The sequence below is a fragment of the Moschus berezovskii genome, chromosome 22 (genome assembly GCF_049115385.1).
Source record: "Moschus berezovskii isolate FMDL1 chromosome 22, NW_MosBer_1.0, whole genome shotgun sequence".
Taxonomy (NCBI): domain Eukaryota; kingdom Metazoa; phylum Chordata; class Mammalia; order Artiodactyla; family Moschidae; genus Moschus; species Moschus berezovskii.
In genome coordinates, this window is record NC_142481.1 from 9,952,226 (window position 1) to 9,969,179 (window position 16,954).

The window sequence follows — 16,954 nt, forward strand, 5'->3', positions numbered from 1 at the left end:
TTCTTTATCTACTGAGATCTCCAGTTTCTAATGATTCGCATTTAATGGAAAGTTGCCAGAAGCATTTGATGTGGTTCCTTTCTCAAACCACAGCTAAGAAAAGTTGTTTTAAATATATATATGTACATATATTTTATGTATATATGCATATACAGCCGTGTCAATCAAGAAGTCACACTAACAATTTCTAAATGAAACAAAACCATTACAATAATTTAAGTGATTTGAGTTTCAAGTTAGGTTCTTGGCAACAAGAAGTATGGATATATAGATAATTTTGATCATTTTGAGAATTAAAAAATATTTTTAAAATGTGATGCATATATTGATTTATTTATTTATATTACCATACCAGTTGCAAAATATTTTGACTATCACCAGTCCTTCATGAATGCCTGATGGGATATATTGAAACAGTATGTGACAAGGGTCCCTGTATTGTTGTGTGCAGGTGCCCTGTGTATAAGACATTTCCCTGGACTGTGCAGAGAGCCAAGAACACTGTCCAACCGCATCAATAACCGGAATCATCCCCATAAGTTTCCAGAATGTTCCCTGGGAACCCAACAGACTGCCAGCAGTTGGCAGGTTCAGTGGTTAGAAAGAGGCTGCATTATAAGAAGTCAGGCTTGGGTTGTCTGAGCCTCTGGAGACTGGGCTGAAGTGGCATTTAGCTCCTCTTGCTGGTGAAGCCTCCAACAAGGGCTTCACACTTCTGCAAGATCACCAATCCCTCCACCCATTCAGAGAAGCAGTGACTTGCCTAAGGTCACAAAGAAAGACAAGAGCCACACTTGGTCCTGACTCACAACCGCTTTACTCCTGCGGGTCGAGGATCACCGTTACCTATTTTTCAGGTGCAGGGAAGCAGAGTCCCTCGTGGCCCTAGCTCATAATGGGAGGAAGCAGCAGTCGTTGGATTTGAACCCAGGCCCCTCCCTATTCAGAGCCTGTGCTCTCAAAGCCAAGTGCACATACCCAAGGGGTGTGCAGGACATGTCATTGGGATAAGGCTGGTCAACAAAGCCCTATTTATTTTTTGATTTTAAAATGGAATAATTTGAGCTGTATTACTAATATACAGAATGCCAGTAGTGCCTGGATATAATTTAGCAATAAATACACACATTGGAGGTACACGCCCAGACAGGATTTCCTCTTAGGCGCCCGATCACCAGAGGAAGGTTGCCATCACATCACCTGCTAAGTGCTTTGGCTTCCCCAAGCCCCCACCTTGGGGTACCAGATCCGCAAAGACGATATGGGCAAAGGCAGTGAAAGCTTCAGACTGACAGCCTGGGTTCGAGTCCGCCACTCTGACACTTCCCAAGCTGTCTGACCTTGGACAAGTGCCTTTATCAGTTTCCTCCTCAGTAAAATCAAAACAATAGCAGCTCCCACCTCAGACGGTGGAGGTGAGGGATAATTCAGTCACTCCGTGTGAAATGCTGAGAACGAAGCCTGATATATAGTAAGTGCTCAGTAAACGTGAGCTATGAGGACTGTTCACCCTGCCTTGCGAGTGGGCGAACAGGTGCAGCGAGCTAAAATAATGAGGTAACACAGTTCAGTGGCCTGGGGCTGGGATCCAGAACCATATCTGCACCTCTGAGCTCTGAGCCTGCTTCCTTCTCTGCAAGATGGGGTGAATAGCAGCATGCAACCCCCAGGGCTCACCCAAGAGGGAAGGAGGTCATTTTCTGAAAAAAAAAAAAAAAAAAAAAGGGGGGGGTGGGCGTTGGGGTGGATGCGGATTTGTTATTCTGTCCAGTCAGGCACAAGAGACCAGAGAGAAGACCAAAGGTTCAAGAGACCGGGAAGTCAGTGGAACACAGGTCCTGGGCTTCCACTCGCCTTGGCCCCAAGGTAGGACAAGGGCGCCCTCTAGTGGCGAAAGCAACCCAACAGCCAAATGTCCTGGGTTCTGCTAGACCCCGAGGGTTCGTGCGGAATACCCAAGGAAACCCGAGGCACAGAAAAATCGCAACAAGACAGTCTGACCCAAGAACCTACACTCATATTCTCCTTCTCTTCCCAAAACTCTGTCCCAGCCCCGGAGCCCCGGTTCTGAAACTCTTGGGTAGAGCGGAAACTTGACATCCAGGGGCTGGGCGGTTTCGCATCCCTGTGGCCCGCCCAACCAAACGCCAGCTGCACCAAGCAGAGGACAGCGCCCTGTGCCCGAATGTTCTCCAGACGCCGGGAGCAGGCGCGGCAGCTTCACCTACTTCCCCCCAAACTCAGGAGCGCCGGGTTTGGATATTCGGGGTTCTCGATGACCCCGGGGCCGAACTTGAGCTCCAGGAAGCGGCGGTAGTTGTTAGGCGCCTGTGCCACGAACCCGGCAAAGGGCAGGGGCACGAGGGGTTGCAGGAAGTGTTCGGGGAACTCGACATCCTGCCGGTGGTCCAGCCACGTGTCCTTGGTCATGACCCCGTTCCGGGGGTAGAAGGGCCACAGGTCCACGTGCAGGTGGTTGCTCTCGCTGTACTGCACGCGGAAGAAGTCGCCCTCCACCGCCTTCTCCCACACGAAGCCGCGCTCGTCCACCACCGAGCCCGCCTCGGCACCCCGCAGCTGCTCGCAGTTGCCCACGTCCTCCAGGTAGATGCCCAGGTCCACGTCGTAGTCCCACGGGATGATGTCCCCGTGGCGGGCCGCCCCCAGCAGCGAGCCGCCCTCCAGCCAGTAGCGCACGCCGGCCGCCTCCAGCACGCCCACCACGTAGCGGGCCGTCTCGCGCAGCGCGCGCAGGCAGCACGGGGGCGTCCAGCGCTCCTCGTACAGGTAGGCCGGCGTGTCGCCCACCACCGTCCCGAAGCAGCGCGGGGTCTCCTTGTTGCAGCCGAACCACTCGAGCCGCCCGCCCTCCCAGCTCACCAGGCGGATGCCCAGCGCCCGCAGCAGCGCCGCCCGCCGTGCGCGCCCCTCGCGCTCCGCCTTCCAGCGCGCGTGGGCCGTGGCCAGAGGAGGCTGGCGCGCCGCGCTGAAGGGCAGGTCCAGCATTTGCACCGTCCAGCCGCGGAGGGCGGTCTGCAGGAAGAGGCCGGTGCCCACGGGCCGGGCCAGGGGCGCCGAGAGATTGAAGAGGTCGCGGGCGCGCAGGAGCACCACGGCGTCCCCGTCCAGGGCGTCGCAGCGCAGTGCGGAGGGTGCTGGGCCGTAGCGGGCGGTCCACTCCCGCAGGCTGATATTCAAGGCCAGGCACCGGGCCGGGTTGGCCGAAGCGACGGGAGCGGCCACCAGGCGTGCGCCGCCCGCTCGGAGCATCTCGACCATGCGCTCCAACTGGCCTGGTGCCTCGGCCCTCGCCCCGTCGGGCACCAGGGCCACGTACTCGGTGGCCACATAGGTCTCCGGGCGCGCGGCTGCGGCGGGTCGGTCCAGGGCAGGCTGGAGCAGCCCCAGGCGAACGTTGGGAATGCGCGGCAGGGCCAGGGGCGGGTAGGGGAGCGTGTCGGCCACCACCACCACCGGCTGGGTGGGCTCTTGCTGCAGGAAAGAGTCCACCAGCTCGGGTACCGCGTTGTCAAAGGCCTCGAACTCACGCACCAAGATGGTGACGCGGGGGCCGGAGGCGGATCCACGGCGGGAGCCCCTGGTCCGGGAGCTCCTGGGCTGGTGATGCAGCCATGAGACGTAGAACAGGACCAGAAGGTTGAGGGTGATGGCGGCTGCCAGGGCAGCCTGGCAGCGGGTGAGCCGCATGGGGCTGAAGTCAGGCCCTAGCTGGGCTTCCAGAGTATCCTGGGGTGGGAGTGGGGGGATAAAAGGGGAGACTGGAACTGGTTGTCAGAAACTCCCCCACCCATCCTCAGCCTCGTCTTCCTCTCCCAGCCCTTTCTTTGACTTCAGTTCTGACTTTTCCTCCTCCAGGAAGCCCTCCCTGATCCCAGGCTGAGTCATGCAACCCCCTCTGGTCTCCTTCAGCCTCCTCCAGGTTCTCTGACTCTAGCTTACCACTCTAATTCATTACCAGTAGGGACCAGGCTGTGTGAGGGGCGTCCAGAGCCTGTCTTGGTCACTGTTGGGTCCCCACGGCCACCCAGCCCAGAGCCAGGGACACACTAGATGCTCAGGAAGTTTTTAATCAAATGAACCACCTTCCTGTCTTTCTTGTTCAATCCCACCCTTTTATTCATTGTCAACTTTTTCAGTTTCGGGTTCAGTTACAAATGCCCAGACCTCTTCATTCCCTGCTCTTACCCCAGAACTTTTTCTTCCTTTCCCTCCCACACTGTGGCCCTGGGGTCAGAGCCGTGGCCACCCATCCCCTCTCCCCTACTGTCTCCTTCTCACTTACTCAAATCCTGCACCATCTGGCCATCTCTTTCCTGATGATCAGCCAGATGGTTTTGCAAGAAAAGCTAGAAGTTTTAAGTCACAAACTAATTTGTAAGGTTGGCTACTAATTAATTTTCTTTTTTAATGGAATGGGTCAAACTCACAGAAACAGGAAGTAGATGGTAGTTGCCAGGGACAAAGGAGAAAGGGGAATTGTTAGTTAATGGGAATGGAATTCCAGTTTTGCAAGACAAAAAAGTTCTGGAGATTGCTTCCCCAATAGTATGAATATACCTAACTCTACTAAACTATATGCTTGAAAACTGTTAAGATGACAAATCTTGCTATGTGTCGTTTGTCACAATTAAAAAATCATTTTTTAAAAAGTAGAGTATGTGCATGCTAAATAGCTTTTAGTCGTGTCCAACTCTTTGTGACCCTATGGACTGCAGCCTGCCATGCTCCTCTGTCCATGGGATTCTCCAGGCAAGAATACTGGAGTGGTTTGCCATTTGCTTCTCCAGGGAAACTTCCCGGCCTAGGGATTGAACCTGCATCTCTTACGCCTCCTGCATTGGCAGGCAGGCTCTTTACCACTAGAGCCACCTGGGAAGCCACTCTCCCCACTCCCTAAAAGTAGAGTAGGCTGCGTCAAAGGAAAGGCTGTGCACCATAGAGCACCCGCTACGTTCTGTTCACTGGTTACATTTCTAGGCAACCCCCAGGGGGCGCTGTCTCCCTATCCTCATCACAACTTGAAGCTTGGGCGGGTTTCCAGCATAGAAGGAATAACTAACTCGCCCCATTTTGAGCAGATACTCAAGAAACAGTTTCCCCACGAAGGATCATCTTAGGTTCAATCCTTCCCAGAAAGGGGGACATTAGAGACCTAGCTAATCTGCCTCCCTCCTGAGTACTTCGGACCCTCCTCATTCCCCCAGCTCCTGCTTCAATCCGGGTTCACCCAGATCCCCACTCAGCCTCCTCCTGGTCTCCTGACCAAGTCCCTTCCTCATGGTAGCCACAGGGGTCTGCAGAAAGCAGACACTGACCTCTCCTTCTCTTGCTCAGAATCTGCCATGGCTCCCTAGTGCTCTGGGGAGAAAGTCTAAGTTTCTCACAATGTCCCACAAGGTGTGACCTGCCTGCCCAGCCCCGTCTCCTGCCACACTTCCTCGAATTCTGAGCCTAAGCCATCTTGGGTTTTGTTTCAAACAGGTCTTATTCACCCCCACACACACACGATTTTTAAATTTTTTCTGGCCATGCTGCACTGCTTGTGGGAGCTTAGCTCCCTGATTAGGTATTGAACCCAGGTCCACAGCTGTGAAAGCTCAGAGCCCTAACCACTAGACCAACAGGGAATTCCCAAACAGGCTTATTTCTAAGTCTTTGCATATCCTGTTCCTCCTGCCTGGAAGAGTCTCTTCTTGAACACTTTCTCCCCATGCCTCTCTTCCTCTGGAGAACTCCTGCTTATGTTCAGGCTTCAGCTCAGATGCCCCCCTCCTCCAGGAAGCCCTTCCTGAACCACTGGCTGGGTGAGAAATTCCCTCTAGGCTCCCAGAGCCCTTGGGCTGCCCATTCTGGTTTGCCACTGTCTGGGAATGGGTCTGTCTGCCCCCACTAGACTGTGAGCCCCAAGAGGTCAGAGCCAGGGCTGTCTCAATCACCGCTGTGTTCCTTGCATGCAGCTGAACACTGAAAATGTACTTGGGGAAAAGATGATGACCGGGGGCATGGTTTCTGTGTGACTGTGTAGCCCACTCAGGTCCCCAGGGCTGCACTGGGGCCGTGTACCTGGGGCCCTGCCCTGGTCTCCCTGTCTCCTCTCTTTCACCCACCAGGAACACCCTCCCATCCCCTTCAGCCATCCAGGCCTGCTTGTCCTTCTCTGATCCAATTCAGATGGCGCTTAAGAACCTGCGTTGCACTTTCAGAGTGACCGTTGTTCTTCAGGACCTTGGAATTGCCTTCTGGACCTTCCATGGACCCCTCCTTCCTCCCACCCTTCAGCATCTAGTTGTGGAACTCTACAACACAGAGGGCACTGTCCTAGGCACTGGGGACCCAGCTGTGGACACACAACATAAGAGAAGACAAGACTCCTGAGCTTGGCCAACGCACGTTACAGTAGGGGAGGAAACTTTGAAACCACGGAATGTTCGGGGTCTTAAAAACCTGAGAATTTTAGCACTCAGGTACACAGAAGCACAGAACAGACTCTTAGGTGGTTTCAGAATCTTCCAACAATTCTCAAGAGACCATCCTGGGACTTCCCTGGTGGTCCAGTGGTTAAGACTCTGTGCTTCCAATGCGGGTTCGATCTCTGGTCAGGGAACTGAGAATTGCACATGCCGCCGTGTGGCCAAAAAGCAAAAATTAAAAATTGAGGACCGCTTGGCTTCCCTTATAAAAGAATAAAGAGACCATCCTGCTGCTTCACCCTTGTCCTCTGTGGTCTGGGTCCCACTCAGAGCCCAGAGGGATCCTGTTCAACCTTGAATTAGATCCTGTCCTGCCTGCATGTCCTCTCAAACCTTCTGTGGCTGGAGACTCACTCAAACAGTGGGCCAAAGTCTTCACTGGGACCCACAAGGCCCCACGTGATCCCTGCCCTCTCCCGCTCAGCTGCAGTCACGTGGGCCACCATTCTCCAAATACCCCCGGGAGACCTCAGCTGCGGCGCTCACTTGCTCCCTCTGCCTGGACACTCTCCCGGCCTGGCAGCAGCTGTATGCCCCCCCCCCGCCCCGCACCACCAGCCATCAGATCTTGGCCCCTTCCTTTGGCAACCCTACTTAAAAAGCCTCACCCTATCACCCCCATACTTCCTATGGCTTTCCTCTCCTAGCAGTTCTCATGAAGATGTGACTTATCCTGTGTCTTGTTTTGTCTGTTTTGTTTCATGTTGTATACCCAGAACATGGCTCAGTATCCTGCCCACTGCAGGTGCTCAATAAATTTGCGTGGAAAGAATGACTGATTCCTGTTATTCAAATGGGGAACCTGAGCCCCAGAGAGAGGAAGGCCAGAGGGAGCAGAATCCAGGTCTCCATCCCCCGGCTCTGACTCTCACTAACCACTGTCTGGCTGACTCTGAGCCAGGAGGTGCCCCACAGAACACGGGGACAGGAGCTGGTTTCTCAGAGACCAGTGGGTATGAGAGCCAAATGAGGAGGTGATGGGACCAGCGAAGAAAGAGGACTCATCTAGTACCATGACAAGACTGGGCTCGGCTTCCCCAACTGGAAGGACTCAAAAACTGGAAGGACTCAAAAACACTGGGGCCAAGTGGATGAAACGAGGCTTCTGAAAGATCATAACAGGATCATAATATAATATCAACAATTCTAGCCACTCATGATGTGCCAGACTGTATTCTAAGCATTTTACCGGTATTAACTCATTTAATCTTCACATTTGATCACATTAAAAGATGAGGAAACAGGCACAGAAAAGTAAAGTCACTTGCTCCAGGTCACACAGCGGGGAAATGGCAAACCCATGATTGGGTGGGGAAGCTGGGTTCAGAGTTGTGATTTTAGCCAATAAACTTGGCTGTCTCTTTGGGGTCCACAACGACAATCCGACTCTCAGCCCATCTTCAGTGAGACAACCCTCTTTTCCCAGTCTTCACCTAACAGGTACTTTAAAAGCTGAATATGGCCCGTTAATTAATTAATTCAACTTGTTACTCAACAAACAGGTATTTATTGAGTGTCCTCTGTGTTCTGGAGACCTGGGATTAACCAGACAGTGGTTGGGTAGGTCCTTCCAGAGGTTGGAAGACAGACAAAATCCCTGCAAACAACTGACAGAGCAGGAAAACAGAAGGGGGCGTGAGAGAGAAAAAGCGGTCAGGTGCGGAGAGGATGGTTAAGCTGAGACTGTCCTGCCCACCAGTGTAAGCGGATCTATACTCACGTCAGGCCAGGTACCTGGCCTGAGTCTCAGTGGCTGCATCTGTAGAATGGTAACGTGATGGATAAAGATGGATAAACGTCTGACGTGTGGAGAAAACTTTGGGGTCAAGGGCAGTTTCCACATGAGTGCTGGTGACACTGAGGGATTTCTTACCTTTTAGGTTGCAGGATGAGGGAGCTTCAGGGGGGCGGTTCCAGCCCAACTCAGCTGCACCACTGAGGGAAGGAGAAACCAGGAGACCCCAAATCAGTCAATTTCACACAACAGAACACAATTTCATCTCACCTACAAAAGTGAGATGGGAAGGATGTCATAGCAACGTATAACCACCCCTTCCTTCATAAATGTGCCCAGAAAGGTAAGACTGGAAGTGACAGGTGTTACCATGACAACCCCTTCCCTAGACCCACTCCATCCTAAGAGACAATCTTAAATTGTCCTTTACCTTGGTGGGTCTTAGGGTCACTGGAAGGGGGACTGCCCCCATTACCATAGTAACCAGGACTTGGCTTTGCTTGTTTCTCACCTCTCTGGGGATGGTCCAGGCCTTGTAACCATAGCAACTACTTCTCAGCAGAGCATCTCCTCTAAATAAAAACACCTGGTTGGTTTGGTCCACAGACCTCCCACAATGGGAAAGGGGGAGATGGTTACCATGGTAATGCCAACTGTGTGGCTGAGGGGAGGGGCTGGGAAAGAGCTGCTTCCCTCAGCAGTGTCCTTGGGGCTGGGGTCCTTTCTACCTGAGTGCTAGGTGAGGTTGCCATAGTAACCGATGAGGGTAGGGGCATAAGGACCACCAGGGACTTGGGTTACCTTAGCAACCTCTTCCTGGTGCAGGGTCAGGAGAGAGTTGGAGCTCCGTAACCACAAAGGTGGAAGGGAGGGGAGGCTAAGGGTGTTCCAGACTGGGAGGAGTTACCATGACAACCGACCTGGGCCAGAAATCAGGATGGGGTCAATGCTGAAACCATCCCTGATGGTCGTTCTTTCCCTCAAAGAGTGACAGTGATTGTGGAGGAGAAAGCTATTTGGGTCTGGAGAGGGCTAGAGTCTTTCTTTGGGGTGAAACGGGAGGAGGCGGGTGGAAAGCGGCCCCTCCTCAAGCACCGCGTTTCCCAGGGGCGACCCTCGCGCGGAGCCAGGGTCGCGTTTGCCCTCCCCCGGGCGCGCGCCCCCTTTCCGCCCCGCGCCCCCTGCCACGCGCGCGCCCTCGGGGTCGACCCGGGTGGGCGAGGCGCGCGCCCGCCTTCGTTCCCGTCGCCCGCCCCCCGGCCCCCCCCGAGCGCGCGCGCGAGGGCTGGCGCGGCCGCGCAGGCGCGCGAGGCGCAGCGGGCGCGCGGGCCGGCCCCGGGGCCTCCATGATGGAGGAGCGAGCGGCCGCCGCCGCCGCCGCCGCCGCCGCCTCCTGCCGCCCGCTGGGCTCCGGCGCGGGACCCGGCCCGACGGGGGCGGCCCTGGTCTCCGCCCCCGCCCCCGGGCCCGGCCCGGCTGCCAAGGGGGGCGGCGGCGGCGGAGGCAGCCCCGGTCCCGCGGCGGGACCGGAGCCCCTGAGCCTGCCCGGGATCCTGCACTTTATCCAGCACGAGTGGGCGCGCTTCGAAGCGGAGAAGGCCCGCTGGGAGGCCGAGCGCGCCGAGCTGCAGGTGAGCAGCGCCCCGGGACCCCCGCCCGCGCCCGCCCGGCCCGGCCCGGCCTCACCCGCCGCCGCCGCCGCCGCCATCTTGGAGCAATGGCCGCCGGGACGGCCGGGGGGCGGGCGGGGCCGGCGACCGGCCGGGAGCCGGGGTGAGGGGCCGGCGGCGGGGCGGCCAGCGGGCCCCGGCGGCGGGAGCGGGCCCGCGCGGTCGCCGGGAGAAGGCGGCGCGGGGGCCCGGAGCCTGCTGGACGTGGAAGTGGGAGCGAACCGACCGGCGGAAAGGCTCCTGAGAGAGTGGCCTCGGGGCCCGGGGGGAGCCCGGGAGAGCTCAGCGAAGGGTGTTGGGACAGGATGGAGGGGTCTTGTGTACGAGGGAGCTCAAAGCGCCCAGGGTGCCGCCCGAGGGACGCCCTATTCCGTCCCCGACCAGGTGCGCGTTGCAGGTGGAGCCCGATGGACCCCGGGTGGGTGAGAGGGGGCGTCGGGGCTGACTTGGGATCAGCCGGGGGCGGGAGCGGGGCGGGGAGCCCGTGTGCGTCGAGAGAGGAAGCCAGGGAGCCCGGGACGGGTGTGTTTCGGAGCGTTTGGACTGGAGGGACTGAATGACGGCTGTGTTGAGGACTCCAAGGATGCGGAGCAAGATCTCCGGGCGGGAGTTGGGGGGCATGAAGGTGTGTGTCCTCTCCTCTGAGGAGGAAACTTTGGGGAGCCCTGGCAGGTCTGGCTTCTGAGTGCGGGGCAGCGTGTGTGGGGGGTCCCAGGGTTGGAAGCACAGATGGAGCCAGGACGTGAGCCAGGAGCCTGTGTTGGAAGAGAACGGAGAGCTGAAACTCTTTGGGGATGTGGAGGCGTGGGGGCCCCCGCCGTGACATGGGAGGTGTGTGGGATGTCAGATGGAGACCCCCTGAACTGGAGAAGGGGAGGGTCAAATTTGGCCAGCTGTGGAGAGGGGCGGTGGGATGGAGACAGGGAGGAGGAATCCGGGGACCTGGGGCATGGCAAGGGGAGCCTTTTTGTAGAGCAGGAAGACAGCCAGAGGAAACATTTCAGAAGGATCCTGGGGTGGGAGGTGTTTGTGGAAGTTTCTGGGAAAGGATCCTATGGTTTGTGGAGTAGATTTGGGGAGGAAGGTGTCCTGAGATGTTTGGAAGAGGCTGAGGAGCTGGGCTGGGTTTTGTGACCTTGAGAAGTGTGGGTCGATGGGCAGAGTGTCCTGAGGAGCCTGGGTATCCCAGGGGCGAGGATTTGGAGGGTTGGGGCATTGTTAGCAGAAGTTGGTATCTCCTTCTAGCAACTGGCCTTTCCTCTTCTGAGTTGCTGTTTTGTATCTGGTTGAGGTGGGGACCCAAGTAAATAACCAGATTAGAATTTTCTCCCGAGGATGACTAAAGAGAGCATCCCACACTTCTCCCACCCCGTAGGGAACTTCACTATGTGGTGGCTGAGGCTTGGGGTTAGGGTGGGAGAGAAAGCCTTACGTAAGTACCCCTTGCTATGGTATCCCATCTCCACTTCCCGAGCGCTTGCCCAGGATACATCTTATTAGATCTTCTCAATACCCCCATTGTGGAGACAGGGCCAAGGACTTTGCCCTTATTTAGCAATTATAATAGCAGCTGCTGTTTATTAAGTACATGTTACAGGCCAGACACTGTATTAGACACAGCAGATACTTAGTATCGTTTAATCCTTGCAGTATTCTGGGAGGGTGAGGGATGTTATTCCCCTTCCCTTCCTTTTCAAAAATAATCAAAAGAGGAAGTGGAGACTTTGAGACGGTCGGTAATTATATGGAAGGTCACAGCCTGTGGGTGGCAGGGGTGGTCTGTGGGCTTTCAAGCCCGTGGATTATACGCCCAGGATAGATGACAAGCTTGTTTCAGGAAAGCTCAGTGACCTTCCTAGGATCATCCAGGCGGTCATAGCAGACCAGGGTACCCTACAGCACCCACCACCCCGCTGCCTCATCTTTGAGACCAACAAGAGGAAAGATGAGTGTGCTCCCGCACTTAGTGAGCCTTCTTGGAGTCTGAGCAGAAGTTGTGGTTTGTGCCCAGTTGGGCTCTCCTTTGTCCGGGCTCCAGCGTCACTCACTTTGCACTCTTTTGTTGTTATTGTCCTGCTGCATTAGTAAATTTCAAGGATCTCAGAAGTGCCTGTGTGTATAGATGTACACACACACCCAAGTGAGTGAGAAGGGAAGATCCACTCCCCCAAACCCTGTTATTGCTATAAAAGTAATTCAGCTCTGTGTGTGTGATATGTGAAATCCTGTTCAGTTCAATTCAGTCGCTCAGTCGTGTCTGATTCTTTGTGACTCTATGGACTGCAGCAAGCCAGGCCTCCCTGTCCATCACCAACTCCCGGAGTTTACTCAAACTCATGTCCATCGAGTCAGTGATGCCATCCAGCCATCTCATCCTCTGTGTCCCGTTTTTCTCCCGCCTTTTACATCTATTATATGCATCATTTTGTGACTTATTTTCACGTACTTATAATCTTTGTGTTTCTTTCATGTGAGCACACAGAGCGCTTATTATTTTTGAAAACGACATTCCGCGGGTGTTTGCACCACAGCTCATTTAGTTTGTGCTCCCTTAATGGGTTTTTAGGTAGTGACCAGTTTTTGCTCGTTGGAAGTGGCTGCGGGGACTGTCCCCGTATTCCCTCCTGTGTGAGTGTGCAGCAGAATAGACAGGTGGGGTGGCGGAATAGACGTGTTTATAAACTAGTGATTGATTCTGCCGAGTTGTCCCACATTTACACTCCCCGCAGCAGCACCTCTTTTTATATACTTTTACTTGAGCACTTATCACTTAGAGAGGTGTGACTTCTCCAGCGAGAGCCTTCAAGGCCTGGACTGCATCAGATTTTCCCCATAAACCCCGAATACCTCTTCTCCAAATAGCTTCTTCGTGCAGCTGCTCCTGGCACCAATCAGTGTGGGGGAATGGCAGAAAAGGCAACTTCTTGGGAGGTCCTGCCAGGAGGCTCCAGGAAGGTGGGAGCAGGGAGCTGGCATCATGGGGGGATTCTGAGACAGAGGTGGTGAGGTTTCTGCCCTTCAGAAACTCCCAGGCTAACAGAGAAGGCTGGTTTGCGCAGGGGGTTACAGAGGTTCGCCCGCAGTTGAGGTTTCAGTGGTGTGGCTGCGGCATTTCTGCAAAGGGCAGTGAGCCTTTTTGAGGACGAGAGGAACCTCGAGAGGGTGGGGGCTCTGACTGGACATTCAGGAAGATGAGCAGGGGCAGTGAGTGCCCTGCTGCAGGTGGAGAAGATGGGGGGCTGGCCCCGCCCCCGCCAGCCTCACCAGTGGCTCTGAGGGAGCCTCAGGGACTCAACCCTGCCAGAGCCTGGGGAGGAGGGAGTGGAGTGCAGGAGACACAGGGCCAGATGGGACTGAAGGGACTGGGAGGGGTGGGACAGAAATCTCGGGATGGGGAGAGTCAGCAAGGGCTCCCGGGAGGACTGAGATAGCCAGGTTCCTCCCGTGCCGCCTGGATGGGGAGGAAACAGCCGGAGGAGAGGCGGCCGCCCTGCCTCAGTGGCAGTGGGTGGAGGTGCTGGTTGGGTAGAGAACTTCCAGATCCCAGCCTCACCTGCCGGCCCGCTGCGGCCCCTGCAGGTCAGGCAGCCGTGGCCATGTGGCTGTGACCGCTGGTGTGCGCAGGGTGGGAGGGCCGGCCCCCAGTGCTTCCCCTCTCTGTGGCATTCTGCCAACTCAGGACACTTCACCCACGTGTTCCTGGTTCTCCTTCTCTGCTGGAGGAACTGGGAAGGGGACCATAGAGCAGAGTGATATTCTCGCATCATCATTCGATGAGCGCTCAGGGAGCAAGGGGGGCCATGGTGGGTGAGCAGGTGCAAGGTCTGGGCATGACTCTGACCCTGCTTCTCCCCCTCCACTTTCTTCCCCCACAGGTGAGGGCCATCTCCTTAGTACCCTAAACCCACTCCCCACCCCACCCCCCGCCTGTTCCTAGTTTGAACCCCTGTCATTTCTCCCTGGGATCTGCCTCCTTCTGTGACTGGTTTCTGGGCCTTTAGCTTGGCCCTCTCCCTGCCGCTCCCCCGCCCGCGAGCAGGTTTGATGAAAAAGCCTCTTCTGCTGAAAAAGCCCTTCCATAGCTTCTCCTGTGCTCTTAAGGTGGAGTTCAAACTTGTTTGCATGGCCTGTGATTCTTTATCAGGCCGACAAGCTTCTCTGACTTACCTCACTAACCCTAACCCTTTTACGCATTCTCAGATGGAGCCATACCGGCCTTTATAGAGTTTGCCGTTCTCTACCAGCTGCGTGCTCCACCCCTGGCTGCCTGCTAACCAGTCTCAGGTCTTAGCTGAACTGTCACTTCTTCACATAGGTCTCCCTCCTCCCCAACCTCCTCTGCTCCCTCCAGGGGTCCGAGTCGAGTCATGTGTTAGCTGTGGCTGTTCCTGCCCGGCCCGTGCCCTGGACTGAGGGCTCTGTGGGGGCAGGAGGTGCTCATTTTCTGTTACTCCACCAGCCCCGCACCCTGAACCTGACCCATTACGGGCGGGTAGTCACCAGTGTCCAGTGGGGAACGCCTGTGGGCCCAGCAGGCGGGGCAGGCACCGGCAGCAGAAATTTGTGGATGGAAGCCCAGAGGGGCGAGGGCATGGGGAGACAGGGCGTGTGTTTGGTGATCAACCTCGTCTTCTCCACCACTCCCCTCACCTTCTAAAACTCACTCCGGACAGCATTGATTTGGGTGGCTGAGAAGATCCACGAAGGACATGAATTCAGACTCCGGAGATGTTGATCACGTGTGTGTCTGCCTGTCTGGCCTTAGGTATTTATGTAGGTACGTGTTGATTTAAAGTGTAGGGAAGAGAAGCACTGGGAGGAGTCCCGTTCTCTTGGTGGACAGGTGAGGTTTATCTTCCGTGGCACACCTGCGGTAGGTATTTATTTGTTCACTGCTGGTCCCACACCCTCTTCTACAATGTGAACTTCATCTTCTTCAGTTCTGTGTCCACGATTGTATCTGATACAGAGTAAATATTTGCAGAATAAATGAAAGATACTTTTGTTGTGCATTGATATATGCGAAGGAAGGAAATCTACCCTTGAAATTATACTTATGGGGTAAACTCCTTAGAAGCGGAACTGCTCGGACAAAAGGAATGTGTATTTAACATGTTTATGGATGTGGCCAGATTGCCTGCTGGAGGAGTTTGTGAACTTGTGGCCCCACTGGCGGTGTCTTAGTGTGCCTTTTCCCCTGGCCCTGCGCTCAGGCCAGTGCTCAGCAGCACTCAGCCCACATTTGATTCTCTGCTGACCTGAGGGAAAGACCTGGTCCCTGGAGAAGGAGGCGGGTGATGGGAGGCATTTGGGCACAGGGCCGTGTAGGGCACAAGTGCCAGGGGCAGGGAGTTCAGGGCGCTTCGAGCCCCAGGGTGAGGAGGAAGCATGTTCATGGGCATCTGAGAGGCCACCAACCGTGGACAGTCCTGGAGCAAGGCTTTGGGAATGTTCACCTCCTGGCAAAGGTGTCTGGGGGCTCCTGAGGGAGCTGCGGAAGTTCTTCAGCAAGCACGTGATGTGTGAGGGTCGGCTCTAGGACGACGCAGCTGCCGGGGGCGGGGGTGGCGGGGCAGAAGGCCTGTCAGCCACGGACACCTCTGCTCCATGGTCTCAGGTCTCAGGGATCCTAGCTCCCGTGAAGAACTGGGCCCCGAGACGTTTCTGTGGTCCAGTGGTTCAGAATCTGCCTTCCAAAGCAGAGGATGCGTGTTTGCTCGCTGGTCGGGGAACTGGGATTCTACATGCAGCGAGGCAGCTAAGCCCACAAGAGAAGCCTGTGGACCACAAGGAAAGATCCCGGATGCCTGCATGCCAGAACTTTGGCTGCATGCAGCCAAATAATCAAGTATTTTGAGAGAATAAAAATAACAAGAGGTGGGAACTGGCATTTGTTAGCCCTTCATCTGTACTAGGCTTTGGACTGAGAACAACTGAACACGTCGGGGGGCAGGCACTCTCAGGAGCCCCGTTTTCTGGAAGCGGAAGGGGAGGCTCAGAGAGGGCTGACGACCCGCCTGCGATCGTGCCTCGCGGAAGCGGCCGAGCCAGGCCTGAAGCTCGGGCAGTCGCAGCCTGGGTCAGAGGAGCGCTTGAGGGGAAGCCAGGGAGGAGCGCGGCGCTCAGGGCTCTGGCACTGGGCTTTCGGAACACTGTCGGGGGCCAGGAGGCTGCCTCGAAGGCCATTGGTGTCTCCAAAAGGCCTGTTGACAGGCCAGAGCAGACAGGGGCAGCCCGGGCCAGCAGACGGTGTGAAGTGGTTGGCATGGGCCCGGGGTCATGTCTGTGACACGTCTCTCTTCCTCTGGGCCGACTCCAGTAGGACGGTTGGTCCCCACCTTGGAGGTCGGGCGGCGAAGCTGTTGCATTGCAGCGGGAGCCGAGCCGAGCCACCCACTCCTGTCCCTAAACTCCAGAAGCAGCTTCCCACACCCCCCAGAGACAGAAGCTCTGGTTGAACAGTGCCATGCCACCTCCCCCAACAACCTCGGGGATGGCACCTGCCCGGGGGTCGGGGAGGAGGCGCCCAGGGCTCTTAATACCTACCGCCCCAACCTTCTCCCCAAAGGTGGGGCCCAGGGAGCCCTAGGCTGTTCCCATTTAGTCTCTCTTCAGTCATTTCATCACGGGTGACAGGGAAACAGATCTCGCCGCCCTCTCATTGCTCCACTGAACCTTGGCTCAGGGTCTCCATGCTTGAAGAACTGGCTGCTGCGAGTCCCGGGGGTGGGAGGGGATGAGGGGGGCTAGAGCTGCTTGTCCCCGAGCAAGCAAGGGACACAGGTCAGTGAGCCTGAGCCCTGCTGTTTCCCGTCCCCTTCTGTCCGCCTGCAGGCTCAGGTGGCCTTCCTCCAGGGAGAAAGGAAGGGGCAGGAGAATCTCAAGACAGACCTGGTGCGGCGGATCAAGATGCTGGAATACGCGCTGAAGCAGGAGAGGTGAGCCCTGCCGTGCCCAGGCCTGCCTGGTTCGAGCCCCTGGGAGCATCCTCTCCCCCATCACTCAGTACCGCATGGTCCAGGAGAGGGGGGCAGAACAGGCCCTCATGGGTGGGGTTC

The 16,954-nt window shown here is 56.1% G+C and overlaps 2 protein-coding genes across 9 annotated transcripts in view; one reads left to right on the forward strand and one right to left on the reverse strand.

The window, feature by feature from the left end:
* On the reverse strand, positions 1–9,934 carry FKRP (fukutin related protein). 5 transcript variants are annotated; one of them, XM_055411787.2, is made up of 4 exons: positions 9,028–9,450; positions 8,738–8,798; positions 8,365–8,426; positions 1–3,747 (listed from the first exon to the last, which is right to left on the reverse strand). In XM_055411787.2, the coding sequence occupies exon 4, from the start codon at positions 3,706–3,708 to the stop codon at positions 2,221–2,223; it is 1,488 nt and encodes a 495-aa protein (XP_055267762.2). In that variant the 5' UTR covers positions 3,709–3,747; positions 8,365–8,426; positions 8,738–8,798; positions 9,028–9,450; the 3' UTR covers positions 1–2,220. The 5 variants fall into 5 exon arrangements, with proteins under 5 accessions (XP_055267762.2, XP_055267767.2, XP_055267766.2 ...); XM_055411792.2 differs by lacking the exons at positions 8,738–8,798; positions 9,028–9,450 and adding an exon at positions 9,913–9,934; XM_055411791.2 differs by lacking the exon at positions 8,738–8,798.
* STRN4 (striatin 4) overlaps positions 9,534–16,954 on the forward strand; it is a 24,816-nt gene continuing 17,395 nt past the window's right edge. For all 4 annotated transcript variants that reach the window (XM_055411780.2, XM_055411781.2, XM_055411782.2 and 1 more), the window contains exons 1-2: positions 9,534–9,857; positions 16,731–16,834. In XM_055411780.2, the coding sequence (XP_055267755.1) occupies positions 9,573–9,857; positions 16,731–16,834 (389 nt within the window). In that variant the 5' untranslated portion in view covers positions 9,534–9,572. The remainder of the gene's footprint in view (positions 9,858–16,730; positions 16,835–16,954) is intronic.